General features: G+C 68.2%; 2 protein-coding genes across 8 annotated transcripts; one reads left to right on the top strand and one right to left on the bottom strand.

The window, feature by feature from the left end:
• Positions 1-1,028: 1,028 nt before the first annotated feature.
• On the bottom strand, positions 1,029-16,747 carry IDUA (alpha-L-iduronidase). Of its 7 annotated transcripts, none has more exons than XM_081577524.1 (14): positions 16,508-16,747; positions 15,621-15,761; positions 5,771-5,856; positions 5,523-5,630; positions 5,146-5,241; positions 4,845-5,047; positions 4,583-4,762; positions 4,281-4,497; positions 3,752-3,964; positions 3,540-3,661; positions 3,331-3,456; positions 3,183-3,259; positions 2,714-2,814; positions 1,029-2,588 (listed from the first exon to the last, which is right to left on the bottom strand). In XM_081577524.1, the coding sequence occupies exons 1-14, from the start codon at positions 16,660-16,662 to the stop codon at positions 2,482-2,484; spliced, it is 1,932 nt and encodes a 643-aa protein (XP_081433650.1). In that variant the 5' UTR covers positions 16,663-16,747; the 3' UTR covers positions 1,029-2,481. The 7 variants fall into 7 exon arrangements, 6 of the variants coding, with proteins under 6 accessions (XP_081433650.1, XP_081433660.1, XP_081433670.1 ...); XM_081577534.1 differs by having other exon boundaries at positions 4,583-4,729; XR_014078940.1 differs by lacking the exon at positions 3,540-3,661 and having other exon boundaries at positions 4,583-4,729.
• On the top strand, positions 7,888-15,924 carry SLC26A1 (solute carrier family 26 member 1). Its single transcript, XM_081577593.1, has 4 exons — positions 7,888-7,941; positions 8,431-8,520; positions 12,204-12,822; positions 13,289-15,924. Exons 3-4 carry the CDS (start codon positions 12,232-12,234, stop codon positions 14,816-14,818), a joined length of 2,121 nt encoding a protein of 706 aa, XP_081433719.1. The 5' UTR covers positions 7,888-7,941; positions 8,431-8,520; positions 12,204-12,231; the 3' UTR covers positions 14,819-15,924.
• Positions 16,748-16,762: the final 15 nt, after the last annotated feature.

Genomic DNA, 16,762 nt, shown 5'->3' with positions numbered 1-16,762 from the left:
GCCCCCGGCAAGTGCTCTGGTCCAGAACCCGGCATCCTGGAAGATGGCTGCCTCCTCCTCGGTCAGGACCAACTCTGCTCTTGAAAAGCAGCTCCGGGGCGGCTCCAGACCCATTTACCGAGGGACACGACCCCAGGGCCAGTGAGAAGCCAGTGTCTGAAGCATGAGTCCCAGAGCCCAGGCCCCGTGCATCTGGAAGCAGGACGTGTGACCCAGAGGCTCCCCCCCGCCACGTGGGTCTGCTCTGGGAGCCTCCCGTGGCCCTGGAGGGTGGTCCGAGGACACATGCCCACTGGCGCCTCTGCACGCGCAGGACGGAGGTGCACGTCCGGCTCCAGCAGGCCACGTCCAACAGGGCAGCCAGTGGGCCAGACCCAGGATGACGAAGATGGGACACCTGGGGACAAACGCCTGGGGAGAGGGGCAGAGAGGGCGCTGCGTTCCGCAGGAAGGCTGCTCGGGTCCAGGAAGTGACCCCTACCACAGAGCAGGGCAGCCTCTTTCTGCCGCCCCGAGGCCATTCCACGGCACATATGCACAGTGGCCGCAGCAGCGGGGACGATGGAGGCTGTGCAGGGGACAAGGACGTGGCCTTCCAGAACTCTCAGCCCGGTTCCCAGCCCAACCCCGAACCAGCAAGGACCAAAACACGGTCGGAGGGTGAGGACATGCCAGCCACGATCAGAGTGGAGACGGTGACTTGCCCTGGAGACAGCCAGGGCTTGACCGAGACCCAGGGGCCAGGGCCGAATCCCCGCTGACGGCCACAGAGCCACACCTGTCTCCGAAGGAGGGGCCATCTTCCCAGTGGCAAGGCGGCAGCGGGCTCCTGCTGGGAGACTGAGGAGGAGCCTGGGCCATTGCTCCCTGCCCGGAAGGAGGGGCAGAGGGTGATCTCTGCTCCATGGAGGGTAGGTGGGGTGCATGGTGTCTGAGGAAGGAACCCCGGAGCCCAGTACCCCTCCCAGGGCGCTGAGAGCTGAGAGGGCCCCTGACCATCAGGGTCCTCAGGCCACTGAGCCAGCAAGTGAAGAGGCTGCTTTAATGCTGGGGTGAGGTGTTCCCGCCACAGAGAACAGGGTCAGGGCCTGCTGCAGGCAAACTGCCCCCCACCCAGTTCAAACACTGATGTCCTTACCCCCAGGATCTTGGAAGGTGAGTGCTGTTTGGAGCGGGGGCCTTTAAAGAGGCAGCTGAAATGAGGTCCCGAGGGTGAGCCCTGACCCCATGTGGTGTCCATGAAAGATGAGGGCGCAGACGCTCGCCAACGGACAGCGGGGCGGGGACGTGGGGGGCAGGCGGCCGCCTGCAAGGCCAGCAGCGCGGCCTGGGAGGAAGCATTCCTGCCGGCCCCGCCTCCGGCTCCGCTCTCAGGACACGAGGGGAGGGGTCTGCAGTGTGAGCCCTGCCCGGAGCCCTTTGTATGGTACAGCGGGGCCCTGGGCGCCAAGCCCTGAGGCAGGGGGACGGGCGCTGATCTTGGGGTTCTCAGGGACAACGGCCAAACCAACACCTTTGCCCAGGACAAGGCTGCTGGTGGGCCTGGATGCCCGCGTGCTCCATGTGGACAGTGCAGAGGGGTTCCAGGGTGGGCGGGGGGACGACCAGGCCTTGTCCTCCATCCGCCTGGCCAGGCCTGCACCCCCGCCCCGAGCCCAGGCGGCTCAGGGAGGGCAGCAGGCAGGAGGGTGGGGTCGGGCCCACTTCTGCTGGGCGGGCTCCTCTCCTCACCAGGGGCCTCTCCACACCTTGCGCAGGCTCCCTCTGTCCTGGGACGCAGGTGGGGTGGGGAGGAGCCCCAGGGTTCCGCACCACCCCTGTGGCTTCCCTGCCCTCTGCCCACACGTCCACCCCCAGTCCCTGGGTTGTCCTCATCTGGACAGGCCATCTGTCTCCTCCTGGGACCAGATAAGGAGCCCAGACGGCTGCAGGAGTAGACGCCGTCAGCCTCTCCCTCTGCTGGACAGTCTGGCCCAGGCAGCCTGGAAACCCCCGCCCGTGGGAGTGCAGGGGGCAGTCTGGCTGGGCCTCAGGAAGCGGGACCCCTCTGGGCTCTGTCCTGCCCAGGCCACCCCCTCCTGGCAGAGCCTCAGGTCCCGCCCTCCAGGGGACACGGTGGGCCCGCCGCACACAGTGGTGACGACAGAAACCCCAGACAGGCAGGGCGGGCACCCCAGCAGCAACTCACACTGTCCGCATCCCACTCGAGTGGACTCCCGGCTCCCACGGGCAGGCAGAGGCCTCTGGTGGGCCGGCGGGGATGGCTGTGCTCCAGCCAGGCTGCGTGGCCCTGGTGCCCACCATGAAGGCTGTCCCCAAGACCGTGTGCAGCAAGGCACTTTAAGGGGGTGAGTGAGGGGCGGGAGGGGACCAACAGAGGGGAGGACTGGCTGGCAGGCTGTTGGCAGTTGGGCCCAGCCTGGCTCCTGGCCACCCAGGCTCACGGTCAGCACAGGCCCAGTAGCTGGGTAGCAGAGGCCGTCAAGAGGCAGGGGCCTCCAGGTACCGCACAGGGCTGGAGAAGGGGCCTGGCCGGGCCCAGTAGTCCACAGCACAAACCCGATAGGAGCCGGAGACCACAGCTGTGTCTGCGGACACAGAGGTACATGCTGGTCTGCAGCCTGAACCCCTCTTATCCCCCCAAGCTCCAGGCGTCAAAAGGCCCTGGACCACCTCACTCCCCCCAGGGACTGTGCTGAGGTGGCAGGCACACCTGGGCTGAACACGAACAGGTTAAAAGTCGAAGGCTTCCTGCTGATGGGCACGAACACCCCACCCTCCGGGCAGAACTGGATCTCATAGGTCCACAGGCACCTGGGAGGTCAGACCAGGGCTGGGGTCCGGGGGGGCTGCAGAAGGGGCGGCGCAGAGCTCATCTTCCCCCTTCCCTCCCAGGCCCGGAGCACTCTCCCTGCAGTGACAAGAGCCACCCTGGCTGGGAGGAGAGGGCTGGACCGCAAGCGTCAGGGGCAGAGGTCCCCTGAAAGCGCCCCCACTCTACATCAGACAGGTGCAGAGTCATGGGCATTGGTGCCAACAGTGGGGGCAGTGAGCATGTGGGGGACGCAGATATATCCTGCGGGGGGCAGCCCGAGGGGCGCTCGGGCCCTGCAGCGGGGAGGACCTGGGGGCTGAGGCGGGGTGGAGGGGCAGGGGTAGGGGCGGTGACCGCACTCACGCACTTTGAGCCCACACGCTCATCCGACCAGACCAAAAGCAGCTGCCCGCGGGTCAGGGGCAGAGCACGGAGCCCAGTCACCTGGGGGAGCGAAGCGAAGGGTTGGCGGGGCGGGGGCGCCCCGGGCGGTGGGGGGGGCGGCGGCCACTTGCCTGGCCCGGCGGCTCCTCGGGGCGCGCGCACACGTGAACCAGCAGCAGCGCGGGCGCAGCGAGCGGAGGGCGCAGCGTCAGGCGGCCGCTGCTGGGGAAGGGGCGCGGCTTCACGGCCGCCGGGTCCTGGGGACAGAGTCGGGCGCTCGGGACCCTCAGACTTCAGGAGGCGCCCCGCCCCTCCCCCGCCCCTCCCCCTCTCTGCGGACCTCGGCCGCGCGCATGCGGCGGAACTGCTCTGCCGAGGGGAAGACCGGCCTGCCCAGGCGCCGCCACTCGCCGTAGGGGTTGCAGAGCCAGTTGTCCACGTAGAGCTGGACAAAGACGACCTCTGCGGAGCCAGATGCTGGGGCCGCGCCTCGCCTCCTCCAGGCCCCGCCCGCCCCAGGGCCGGGGTCCCCTCCCCGCGACCCCTACTCACCGGGGCCCGGGGGCACCCCGTGCAGGCTGAGAATCAAGGGGACCGTGCGGTTGGCGTGGGCGCGGGTGTCATCGCTCCCGTAGACCAGCACCGTGGCGCGCCAGGCGTCGGCCGGGCCAGTGGGGTGGTGGGTGCTGGCCAGGACGCCCACCGTGTGGTTGCTGTCCAGCACCGCGCCGCCCCGCGACACCTCAGCCCAGAGCTGCTCGCCGTCTGCCAGGCATGCGGGGGCGGGATTGGGGGGGGGGCGGTCAACACGGGGGTCGTGGCCGCTATGCCCTCCCAGGGCCGGGCTTCCCACCATTCGCCCTCCGCAGGAGGTTCCCGGCCACACCACAACCTCCGCGGCTCCGTGAGCCAGGAACCGGGGAAGAGGGACGAGAGAAGAGTTCCCTGCTCCATGGCAGGGTCCGCCGGCCCGCAGGCCTTTGCACAGGCTACTCCTGGCCTAGGGAGACATCCCTGTCCAACCGAGGCCGCGTCCCTCCCGGCTCTCGCAGCAGGCGGCGTGGGGCGGCCCGCCGCTCACCCAGCAGGGCCAGCAGCGCCATGGCTGTGAGGACCGGCTTGCGCAGCAGCTGCACGTGCGGTGGGCGTGTGTCATTGACCTGGAAGCGCGCGGTGAGCGTGCGCTGGGAGAACGGGTGCGGGTGGTAGCTCAGGAAGGCGTTGTCGTTGCTCAGGAGTGTGTAGCGGATGGCCGAGCTGGCATTGGCCAGCAGCAGGTTCTGGTGCTGCGCGATGACCTGCAGACGTCGGGGCGGCTGGGACCGCGCCGGTGGGGCGCCCGCCCCTTCTACCCGGGGCTCCCGGGGGTGGGGTGGGGCCCACCTTCACGACCATGGCCGCGTAGGTCACGTCCGCCCTCCAGGGCTGCGGCAGGGACCAGCCCACCAGCGGGTCCGCCTCGTCGTTGTAAATGGGGGTGTCCGCGAACTTGGGGAAGAGCCGCTGTATCTGCTGCACGACTGCCACCTCCTGCTCTAGGATGGAGATGGAGCTGCCCGCGCCCTGCGAGCGGCAGCCTGAGCACCTCTGGGAGGGCCGCGGAGGGGCCGCGGGCGGGGGCGGAAGGGCGGGGGTCGGGCCGTACCTTCTTGTGCAGGGCGATGTAGTCCAGCCGCACGCCCACCTCCCCGGTGAAGAAGTTGCTGCCGTTGTTACAGTGCCCCAGGAGGCCCCAGCAGAGCGGCGAGCGCGGCGGCGGGTGGAAGGAGTCTCCAGGGCCGCCCAGGCGCAGAGCCGGGCTGGCTGCTCGCAGACCCTCAGAGCAGGCGTCGTAGTAGTTCAAGAAGCCTGGATGAGAAAGACACAGAGTCCACACCTCCGGGCCAGAGGGACCCGCTGCCAACCCCTCGCGGATCCGTGGGACCCCAAGAGGCCGGCCCACCCACCTTGCAAGGTCATGGACACGTTGTCAAAGTCGTGGTGGTCTGGCTCGTTCCACGTCTCAAAATTCCACTTGGAAACGTGCTCGAGGCCATACCGACCTGCAGAGGGTCCTCGCTGTGGCAAGAGGACCCCTCCTCTGGGGCAGTGTCACCAGCTCATGGAGCCCTCCAGGGAGGGGCAACCAGGGGTGGGAGCTTTGGATGTGGTGGGAGGGTCTGGGTCCCCAGGAGCTCGCCAGACCCCCCCACCGCCCGGCCCCTCCCTGCTCAGGAGGCCCTGGCTCCATGACTTCATGAGAAGACCAGGCTGGAGGGTGGGACGGAGGGCAGCCTCCCCAGGAGTGCCCGCCCCGTCCCCGCAGGGCATGCCCCCCACCCACGGATGTATCTCCTGGCAAGGAGGGAGACCAGGTTCCTCCACTCGAACACCTGCTGCTTGTCCTCGAAGTCGGTGTAGCGTCCTGAGGGGCTGCCCATCAGCTCAAAGCCTGCAGCAACGAGGGTGGCATCCCACCGCTCACCTGCCTGGCGTGGCCAGGCGGGCACAGAGGCAGCCCCGAGGACCCAGAAGAACCAGGCCAAGGGGAGATGGGGAGGCCAGCGGCGCCAGGGCGACATGGCAGCTTACCTGGGACGAGCTGGTTCTCCCTGAGAAGGTCCAGGTACCGATCCAGGTGGGTGAAGTTGTAGTGCAGGCCCTGACCAGCCAGCCCCCTGTGGAACGACCCTCAGTGTCAGGGTGGGGGAGGTGGGCCGGGGGCTGAGACGGCAGCCACACTCAAGCAGCTCGGGAACCGGCAGGGCGCCCTGCAGGACTAGGCTCCAGACGCAACTGGCCTTTCTCCTCTGAGAAGATAACTATGTAAGCCTGGTAGTCACTCACAGCTTCGTATGCACGAGTGTGTCTGTACTGGAAGCCCACCCTCAGCCTTCAGGAGCTCAGAACAGCCTGGGGCTCAGAGTGGGAAGGGGCAGGCAGTTCTTTTGGAAAAGTTACCACAGGATGGAGGAGGGAGAGCAAGACAGCTCACAGTGAAGGGGGAAGCTGTGTGGTGGGCCTGGCAGGACGCTGCACTGCCAGATCCTGCACCTCCTGGGGCCAGGGGCCTGGGTCTGGCTCCACAGGACCCCTGCGCCCTCCCACTGTGAGATACTGTGGACACAGCACCCCTGTGCCCTCCCAACTGAGAGGTACTGTGGACACAGTACCCCCCCTTCCCACTCGGAGAGGTACCATGGACAGGTCCCCTGCCCCTTCCCACTGTGAGGTAATGTGAACACAGTACTCCCACCCCCTCCCACTGTGAGAGGTACTGTGGACACAGTACCCCCACCCCTTCCCACTCTGAGAGGTACCATGAACACAGTACCCCACCCCTTCCCACTCTGAGAGGTACCATGAATACAGTACCATTGCTCCTCCCACTCAGAGAGGTGCTGGGGACACAGTACCCTGCTCCTTCCCACTCAGAGAGGTACCATGAATACAGTACCCCGCTCCTTCCCACTGTGAGAGGTACCATGGACAGTACTACCGCCCGCTTCTACTTGGAGAGGTACTGTGGACATAGCACCCCTGCCCTTCCCCCATTCTGGGAGACAATCTGGCCACAGCCTCCCAGCCCCATCGCCCTCTGCGGGGCACCGTGGACAGTGTACCTGCCCCCTCTGCACCCTTTCAGGCACCATGGACAGTACCCCTGTCCCCTCCCCCCTCTGAGCGGCACCGTGGACAGCACCCCTCCTCTTCCCACTCTGAGAAGCAATGTGAGCCCCTTTTATTTCCTTCATAGGTTTTTGAGGCTTAACTTTTTTAGCCCACTTCGGATTCACAGCAAAAGGAGAGGGCAGTAGAGACTCCCATTTCCCCCTGCTGCCCTACAGGCACAGCTCCCCCCATAATCGACTCCCAGAGTGGGACATTTGTTACAGTTTTTGGACCTACACTGACATAATCACCCCCAAACCACAGTTCTGGGTGGTGGTGTGGAGGTACAGGACGGAGCTGGAGCGGATGGGTGTAGGAGGTGAAGGGGCAGCATGTGCTGAGGGCAAGCTAGGAGGGGAGACCAACCAAGGGGTTTCGCTGGAGGCCCGGGTGCGGGGCGGCTGCAGCGGGCCGGGGCAAGCTCAGAGTAAGATGGGCCTTGGCGTGCTGGTGTGGCGCGGAGGTGAGCAGCCGAGGTGAACCGGCTCGGGGACTGGCCAAGGGATCCGGTGCCCGGTGGTCACACCAAGGCTTGCAGGGTGGGCAGAGCAGAGCGGGTCTGAGGCCCGCCGGGTCCAGATCGGAGCCGGGGGTGCAGCTGCGTCCCCAGCGGGTCCCTCCCACGCCCGGCGGCGGTGGTGGAGGGGCGAGGGGGACGCCCGGGGGAACCGGCCCCTATCTGCTCTGGTCCGTCTCACACCAGTCTGGGTTGACCAGTGCTGAGCTCCAGAGGGAGAGCAAGCACTTGGGCAAGTCAGCACCTCCCTCCGGGGCCTCCGGCCTCCCCCCCTTCTCTACACAAAGTCAAGGCCGAGCCACCACCACCCAGGTGCCTCCGGCTCCGGTCAGGCCGGGTCTTCCCGCCTCCGGGGGGCCAGCCCCACGGCACGCGCGCAGCGGCGATCCGCCCCTCCCCCCCTCCAAAGGTCACACTCAGCAGCAAACGGAAAAAACCTTAATCGATAGGGTAAAAATTAAGTGCGCGGCAGGGGACAGGTTCCAAAGTCCCGCAGGTGGGGGTGGGTGACGCTGAGGCGCGGGTGCCCGGCCCTCTCTGCGGATCCCAACGGCGCTAGGGCGGCAGGCCTCGGGTAAATGCTGTTCCCGCGCTCCAGTCCCGAGCCAGCAGGGTGCCGCTAGGGGAGCCCCAGCCGCAGGGCCGATGCCAGCCCATCACTCCGAGCGGACCTGAGAGTCCGCCTACCCGTCCGGCTGCGGTCTCCGGAAATGCCCCGGGGATCGGGACACTTGCCCCTCGGGAACCAGAAGACCCAACACTGGGGGGGGGCGGCCCTTGGGCCCCGCTGTTGGTGCCCAGGTCTCCATCCGTCTCAGCCCCCGCTGGGGAAGGAATGGGAGCGATCAAAGCCAGCGAGAGGGCTGAGCCAGCGCTGCAGCGCGCCGCCCAGCCCAGCGCCCCACTACAGAGGCCGGGGTCACCGACGCAGTCACCCCAACGCCTCTCCACCCTGCCGCCCTGGGTGGGAGGCACAGGAGGGGTCGCCTTCCGCTCCTGCAAGGGGGCCAGGCCGCGGCGGGCGCACAGCAGCGGCTGCACAACGGTTTCATTCACCGCGCAGGCGGCCAGCCCGGCGGCACCGAGCTCGCCCCCGCCCCTCTCTGCCCGAGCGCGTGCCCCGCGAGGACCCGGCGGGCGGCGCCCAGGCCCGGTGAGTGCTCGCGTCCGCGGGGCGGGGCCCAGGCCTCGTTCGTGGAAGAGGGGGGACGCCGGGTGGGGGTGCTCCTCGGCTGGTGCGGGAAGGGATGCGCTGGCAGGCGGGGGCGCAGGGTGGGGCCGGGGCTGCTCGGCTTGGGGGGCGGTGCGGAGTGGGGGCGCACTCGTGGGAGGGGACGAGGGGCAGAGCGTGGGTGGAAATGCACGCGGCGGGGGCCCGGGCCGCCCCTACTCGGTGCGGGTGGGACGTGCGGGGCCGGCGTGGGCAAGTGCGCGGGGCGGGGCCGAGAGCGCCCAGCGCGGAGGCCGGGAAGCGCAGTCCGGGCCGGGGGCTGCGAGGGACCGCCAGGCAGACTGGGCGGGTGGGAGAGGAACCGCGAGCTGCGCGCCCTGGAGATGAGGATGGGCTGGCTCTTTTCACGTGCCGTAGGGATACAAAGCTCCTTTCCAGATACGTGAACTCAGCTATGGAGACAGTGATTTAAGGACCAGTATTAAAGAAACAACTGTGTGCACAGGATTGGAGGAGGCAAACGGAGGGCAGTTCCCGCAGGCTGAGGTGCGGGGGACCCCGTGCCCTCTGCAGTCCATCCACGTGCCAGGGCCCTGCTGTCTCCTGCCCGCGCAGAAAAGTCTGCAGTGGGCTTCAGCCAGCAAGGCCCCGGGCCCCAAGGCCGTGTCTGTGTTCCCGCTCAGACCACAGCGTGAAGAACACGGGCCTCAAAGTACAGAGTGGCTGGTGGGGGTGCGACTCAGGCCCCGAGGTCCTGCCGGTCTCTCCAAGGAAAGGAGTGAAGCCTCAGCTGTATCTCCTCACTTGCTTAGACGCAGGGGCTGGGGGAGTAGAAGGCTCAACGCCACCACCACGACAGCCAGGCCAGCCCTCCGGGAGCGTCTCCACCTGCCCAGCCCCCAGCACGCTCCACGCGTGGTCAGTCCCCAGAACGCCCTCCCCGCCTCCAGGCTCCCCTCCCCTCCCTGCACCAGCTCCCTGGCCCATCACATCCCACCACCGCTGCTCCTCGCACTCAGGGACCCCTGTGTGCACAGCCTGGGCCTTACTCCCACCCAAGGAGACTCCCAGGGTGGGCGGAGCACCCCTTCCACAGGCTGAGCCCCCCAGCTCCACCTCTGCCCATGTGGCAGTTCCCGCACTGCTGGTAGCCAGGTTGGAAGATAAGATAAGCGCTGTGACCCGGTGGCTGCGCTCTCTCCAGCCCAGAGAGGGCTCTTATCTGCCCCTGGGCAGCTGTGACTCATCCTGCCTGCTTGCTGGCCAGTGGCTCCTGTAAATAAACCACATCCTTGGGCAAACAGCTCCCTGCTAGGGCCGAGTGGGCCCTGGGCAGGACTCTGGGCGGTGGGAGGGGGCATGCTGGGGTGGGAGGGGTGCACTGGGGTGGCCCAGGCTCTGGCAGAGTCCTCAAGGGCAAGGATTCTGTCTCTAGCTGAGTGCCTGGGCCCTGACCACACTGCCCGCTTCTGCAGGTGTGGGGAAGCCTCCTGCTCTCGGGCGCTCCCCCCGCCCATCCTGGGGTTCCACCCCCATCTTTGCCCCCACCTGGGGCCCCGGTCTTCCCCAGCCAGGCTGTGGACATGAGAATGGGGCACACCTTTCAGGGGGCTCTGGGGGGAGGTCCCAGAGTGAGGCCGAGCATGATAGGAACCTGGGCAGAGCTCCCGTCCATCACCCGGGGCCTCGGGGGACAGCAGCCCCATCACAGCGACCCCGGCCCGCCCCCCGGAATGGAGGACGCTCCCGACCCAGGAGACATGCTCCTCTCCCCACGCTGCTCCTCAGACACCCACCTGTTCCTTTTCAAGGTGGGAGAACTGAGGTTCTGAGTAACCTTTAAAGCAGCAGCACACTCAGTTTACTGTGTGGGGAACATGAGGGTAGTTGTCTAGAGCGACCGTTTACCTTCACACTGGCCCCAAGAGGCAGGTCCCACCACCTGGAGGAGCGGATGGAGGTGTGGTGAGGCCAGGCACCCGCCCTCAACACAAGGTCAGCACCTGGCTAAGAGCCAGGGGGTTGGGCTCCAGAGGGCAGACCCAAGACCCCTGCCCCCACAGCAGGAAGGACACGCTCGGCAGGTTATTGAATCTCGATTCCGGCAGCCCTCGAGTCCACGGCCTTACACACGCACGCTCAGCGGCCTCGTGCCTGCGCTGCACAAGGACCCAGAGCAGAAGCCAGGCCGTGTCTGCCCGGGGCCCAGCCAGCTCTGGCACAGACCAGACCCACCTCCTGGAAGACAGGACGTCCAGCACGGCACTGGGGGACGCATCCTTCCCGCAGGTCCCCATCCTTGCCCACGTTCCAGGTCCTGGAAGTCGTGGACTTGGCCCCGAGCCGAGGGCTCACCCGCTGGCTGCTCCCCCCACCCCCAACCCAGCCGCCCTGTCCACACCTGGAGCCCTGCTCCTGGGAGGCTGGAAGCTTATGAAAGGCCCACACAATTGTCATTCTCTGAGTTTCTGGTTACAGAACAACTCCCCGGATTAGCCGCTCAGGTAACGCTCATCTTGGGGAAACCTGTGACTCAGCAGTCTCTGGAGTAAATGATTTAACTGCAAGCCCAGCAAGTTGGGCAGTCAGATGCTGAGCACAGACCACTGCCTGCCACTCAGCGCGGGCCAGCTCAGCCTGAGCCCACCGCCGCACGCCCCACCCGCGGAGTGAGCCGGAGGGTCCCTGGGACAGATGCGCCAGGCCTGAACGACCCGCCGAGCCTGGGAGGGGGTCCCTCCGGTAAGAGCCCCCGGGGGCCTGCTGCAGGACAGCGGGGGCTCTGGACCACCTGGCCACAGCAGAGGTCAGCGCCCCATCTGGAGAGCAGCAAGGCCCAATTCCGAGGTTTCTTTTGTGGACTCCCAGGCATTCAAGAGTCCTCAACCGACGCCGTGGACCCCGGAATTCTGGCTGAGCTCAGGGTGTCCAGGGGCCCCCAAGTGGTGCGCTCGCCTGACACCCCCAAAGGGCAGGCCTGCCCTGTGAGCCCCCAGGGGCCGCGTCCGCCGCACAGCAGGCCTGGGCCTGCCCCCGTCCACCACACGCAGGGCCGCCCCGGGTCCCAGGCCAGTGCGCGCTGTGCCGGCGTGACCAGGCTCTGGGGGGCAGAGACCGTCATGAGGGGGACGTCAGGAGTGGAAGTCCGGAGGGCCCTCAGTGCAGCTGGGAACAGTGCCCCGGTGCTTGCCGAGCACAGGGCAGGTTGGGCTGGACCTGGGCGGCAGGCTGCCCTCTGGACCGCAAGGATGGTCGGCACACGCTTCGCACTGTGCCTGTGTGGTCTGAGCCAGAACCCAGCAGCGTTAACTTGCACTGGGAAAGGGGGCCTGCTGTCCAGGACCCCCTGGCGGGCGACGAGCGCGTTGCCCCACTCCCCCCCCCAGCTGCACCGCACGTGCAGGACGTCTGCCCGAGGACTGGCCGCGGCAGGCGCTGCTGCAGCTTAGACTCGGGTCTCCAGCCTCTGCAGGGCTCCAGCTGCCGGCCCGGGCCAGCAGGGCCATGTGCGCAAGTCCAGACAGCGGGTGGAGCAGCCTCTAGTGTGGGCACGGGCCGGTGGGGCTGTGTGTGCACAGGGGGCCCAGTTGGGCCGCGCGTCTGGCTCCCACAAGGACCCCTGACCCTGACGGCCTGGGTGACGCCCACCTCCGCCCTGTTTGCAGGTTATCCTGGGGGGCCCGGTGCCCCACGATGGAAGCGTCCCCCGAGTACATGGAGCAGGGCGGGAGGCTGGTGCTGGTCCGTCGGTGCCCCCCGCCGCCCCCAGGCCTGCGCAAGGCCCTGAAGGCCGGGCTGCGGCGGAGCTGCGCCTGCAGCCTGCAGGGCGCCTGGGCGCAGCTGCAGGCCCTGTTCCCCGCCATCCGCTGGCTCCGCCAGTACCGGCCCCAGGAAGCGCTGGCAGGTGACATCATGTCCGGGCTGGTCATCGGCATCATCCTGGTGCCACAGGCCATCGCCTACTCGCTGCTGGCCGGGCTGCAGCCCATCTACAGCCTCTACACATCCTTCTTCGCGAACCTCATCTACTTCCTCATGGGCACCTCACACCACGTCTCCGTGGGCATCTTCAGCCTGCTCTGCCTCATGGTGGGCCAGGTGGTGGACCGCGAGCTCCTGCTGGCCGGCTTCGACCCTGCCCAGGATGGTCCAGGGCCCGGGGCCAACCGGAGCATTGTCAACGACTCAGCTGCCACGCTGGTGCTCGGGCTGCAGGACTGCGGGCGGGACTGCTACGCCATCCGTGTGGCCACGGCCCTCACGCTGGTGGCCGGGGTTTACCAGGTGAGGGGCTGCGCCCGCACCCACACAGGGAGCCTGTCCGGGTGGCCGCGGGCTGTGGCCCCGGGCCCAGGCATGCCTCGCTGCCCCACCTGGCCCAGAGTACCCCCTGGCTTCCCGTCCCAGATGGGACCTTGGGGCCCGCCTGCCTTCCCGAGGCCTCCCCGGACCAGGGCATCTACCCATCGCCCCTTCCCAAAGGCCACCCCAGTCCCTGCCCTCAGCTCTCCCGGGAGGGCGGTGGTGCTGCGGACGGGTCGGAGAGGGGAGCTGCCTTCCAACGCCCGGAGTCCACGTGCGTGAGACCGTGCTGAGCCCTGCGGCCGTGGTGTGTGCTCCAGTGCCTGCTGGTCCTGTGTGCGCACACTCGTGTGCAGGCCGCCTTGCGTGGGGTCCCCGAGGGAGACACGCAGTGAGAGGGCAGGAGCTGGGCTGTCCACCTGCAGCCCTGGCCGTGCTCCGTCCACAGGTTCTCATGGGCGTCCTCGGGCTGGGCTTCGTGTCTGCCTACCTCTCACAGCCGCTGCTGGACGGCTTCGCCATGGGGGCCTCGGTGACCATCCTGACCTCCCAGCTCCGGCACCTGCTGGGCGTGCGGGTCCCGCGGCACCGGGGCCCGGGCCTGGTGGTCAGCACGTGGCTGAGCCTGCTGCGCGGCGCCGGGCAGGCCAACCTGTGCGACGTGCTCACCAGCGGGGTGTGCCTGGCCGTGCTGCTGGCCGCCAAGGAGCTCTCGGACCGCTTCCGGCACCGCCTGAGGGTGCCGCTGCCCACAGAGCTGCTGGTCATCGTGGTGGCCACGCTCGTGTCCCACCTCGGGCAGTTCCACGAGCGCTTCGGCTCTAGCGTGGCGGGCGACATACCCACCGGCTTTGTGGCCCCGCGGGCGCCAGACCCGGGGCTGATGTGGCGGGTGGCGCTGGACGCCGCCTCCCTGGCCCTCGTGAGCGCTGCTTTCTCCATCTCGCTGGCGGAAATGTTTGCCCGCAGCCACGGCTACACCGTGTGCGCCAACCAGGAGCTGCTGGCCGTGGGCTGCTGCAACCTGCTGCCCGCCTTCTTCCACTGTTTCGCCACAAGCGCCGCCCTGGCCAAGAGCCTGGTGAAGACGGCCACGGGCTGCCGCACGCAGCTGTCCAGCGTGGTCAGCGCCGCCGTGGTGCTGCTCGTGCTGCTGCTGCTGGCGCCCCTGTTCCGGGACTTGCAGCGGAGCGTGCTGGCCTGCGTCATCCTGGTCAGCCTGCGTGGGGCCCTGTGCAAGGTGCGGGACGTCCCGCGGCTGTGGCGGCTCAGCCCTGCCGACGCGCTGGTCTGGGTGGCCACGGCGGCCACCTGCGTGCTGGTCAGCACCGAGGCTGGGCTCCTGGCCGGCGTCTTGCTCTCGCTGCTCAGCCTGGCCGGCCGCACCCGCCGCCCACGCACTGCCCTGCTCGCCCGCGCTGGGGGCTCCAGCTTCTACGGGGACCCGGCTGAGTTCGAGGGCCTGGCCCCTGAGCCTGGTGTGCAGGTGTTCCGCTTCACAGGGCCGCTCTACTATGCCAACAAGGACTTCTTCCTGCAGTCGCTGTACAGCCTCACGGGGCTGGACGTGGGCTACGCGGTCGCTAGGAGGAAGGAGAGGGGCCCTGGGGTGGGGGTCGGCGAGGGAGACCTCGTGGGGGGCAGGGACCTGGGCCCCGGGAGTGGCACGGCCTCACTGGTGCCCGCGGTGACCCGCTTCCACGCGGTGGTCATCGATTGCGCCCCGCTGCTGTTCCTGGACGTGGCCGGCCTGGCCACGCTGCAGGACCTGCATCGCGACTATGGGGCCTTGGGCATCAGCCTGCTCCTGGCCTGCTGCAACCCCTCGGTAACGGACACGCTGAGGAGAGGCGGCTTCCTCGGGGAGGACCAGGGGCACGCGGCCGAGGACGGGCAGCTGTTCCCCAGCGTGCACTGTGCTGTGCAGGCAGCCCGGGCCCGCCACCAGGAGCTGCCAGCCGGCAACCCCCCCCTCTAGCGGAGCCCACGCCTGTGGCCAGCCCCCACGCCCACCGCCCGTCACGGCCACTTTCCATCGCCCGGTTCCTCTGACCTAGAAAAGCCAGGGAACCCCAAACGGGATGGAGGGCTGCGCTGAGCGCACACGAGGACCCACACTGCGCTGCTGAGACAGACGCTGCCCCAGCTGTGCCCACGGTCCGTGGAGCCGGTCTGACACTCGGCGTCCTATCTTACTCGAGTGAGGACCCTGGGGCAGTCACCTGGCGTCCACGGTGCCAAAGGACATCGGTCTCTTGCACCTCCAGCCCCCACCCCTCCACCCCTCCACCCCTGGTGAGAGCTGGCAGCTCTGGCCAGGGGCATGAGGGTCTCTGTCTAGGAAACCCCGCAGTGCACACACCCAAGCTTCTCTCACACCGTGTACCTCAGCCCTGCTGGGCCTCGCAGGGCCAAAGGCAGACGGGACCAACGTGACTGCAGCCAGGGCCTGGCACGGCGACCCGGCACAGCCCGAGCAGAGCAAGGGTGCCCACTCGCCGCTGCGGGGTCCAGCTGTGCCTCCAAGGTGGCCTCCAGCAGTAAGCCAGCTGTGCCCGAGGCAGGGGCCGTGGGGAGGAGGCCCCACACTGTCCCCCCCCTCACGGGGTCTTTGCCGAGAAGCAGAAGGGCAGTGGCTCCTGGGCGCAGGGGTCCCCCGCCCTGGGCCCCCACCAGGGCCCGTGTGGCACTGTCCTCCAGCCCAGACGCCACCTCCTCTCAGTCTTGCCTGCACCGCACCCACGGGCTCTGCCCAGCGGCTCAGCCCCTCCATCACCCACCTGGCTGTGATGAGGTCCAGTAGCCAGTGGGTCCGAACCTGCTCAATGCCGCCGTGAGGAACAGCACCCACGTAGGCCAGGTTAAGCTGCTGATCCCAGCTGAGGTCATACCGGTCGGCCTGGCTGTGTGGCAGTGGGGGACTGGGCACAAAACAAGGGGGAGCAGAGCATCAGCCCCCAGGGGAGGGTCTCGTGCAGCAGCCTCCATACACACCCCACCTACAAACCCAGGGAGGGGATGAGATGTGCCTTTCTGCCCGTGAATTTTACTGCCCCTGACATAATAAACTGATCCCTAATGCCAGGATTGGGTGAAGCCTCAGGTTTATGGCGGCCAAGGGCTCCCAGGGAGACCACATCCCCACCTAAGCCCTGCCCCACCGCGGGGAGACACCAGTTCCAAGCCTGGCAGAGGCCTCTAGGGACACCAGGCACGGGCACAGGTCCCACTGCGGGGTCGTGGGACGCGCTGGGGTTGCCCCCTTGAGACGGTCCTAGGCCACAGCCCCTCCTGCAGCCTGGGGTGTCCCCGGCAGCCACCAGGCTCTTCAGACTCCTGGGTGTGACCAGGCACCCCTGGGACCGTGACCAGGCACCCCTGGAACCAGCCCCAGGCCCTGACCGCAGGGGCAGCTGCTCAGTTGGCACACGGCTGCCGCACCGGTGGGAACGCGGCACAGAGCCAGCGGACAGAGAGGAGAGACCCTCCGTGAGGGTGAGCCTGAAAGGAAGGAGGGAACCAAGGCCCCCCTCACTCTGGGGCGCCCGCTCCCGCTGCGACAAGGAGCCCCCGGAGGCCCGGGGCGGGGCGCGAGGCCGCGGGCCATTTGGGAGGAGTGCGCGCGCGGCGGGCAGGCGCGACCTCGGCGTCCCCGCGCGGAGCTCACCAGAAGCCGGTGCTCCTCCAGAAGGGCCGCAGGGGCCGCAGCGCGCGGGCCGCGTCCACGGTCACCAGGTGCGGGGCCTCGGCGGCTGCGAGCCCCGCCGCCCAGAGCGCGCCCAGGACGGCGAGCCGCGCGGCGGAGGGGCGCGGGGGGCGCATGGCGGCGCGGGGGCGGAAGCGCCCCGATCCCTGCAGACGCCCCTGCGCTCCGCGATCCAGAGCCGAGGCCCACGCCCCGCCGTCCGGTTCCGCCTCCGGG

Source organism: Giraffa tippelskirchi, chromosome 1 (genome assembly GCF_054371585.1).
Source record: "Giraffa tippelskirchi isolate mGirTip1 chromosome 1, T2T-mGirTip1v1.2.pri, whole genome shotgun sequence".
Lineage (NCBI taxonomy): Eukaryota > Metazoa > Chordata > Mammalia > Artiodactyla > Giraffidae > Giraffa > Giraffa tippelskirchi.
Note: the sequence above shows the minus strand (reverse complement) of the source record. Positions and strands in the feature narration are given on the sequence as shown.

Coding starts and splice junctions, on each gene's coding strand:
- SLC26A1 (XM_081577593.1), top strand. CDS start 12,232: ATGGAAGCGTCCCCCGAGTACATGGAGCAGGGCGGGAGGCTGGTGCTG. Junction 12,823..13,288: donor TGGTGGCCGGGGTTTACCAG/GTGAGGGGCTGC, acceptor CTCCGTCCACAG/GTTCTCATGGGCGTCCTCGG.
- IDUA (XM_081577524.1), bottom strand. CDS start 16,662: ATGCGCCCCCCGCGCCCCTCCGCCGCGCGGCTCGCCGTCCTGGGCGCG. Junction 3,662..3,751: donor CGGGGTGCCCCCGGGCCCCG/GTGAGTAGGGGT, acceptor CTGGCTCCGCAG/AGGTCGTCTTTGTCCAGCTC. Junction 2,589..2,713: donor CCTGTTCGTGTTCAGCCCAG/GTGTGCCTGCCA, acceptor CTGTGTCCGCAG/ACACAGCTGTGGTCTCCGGC.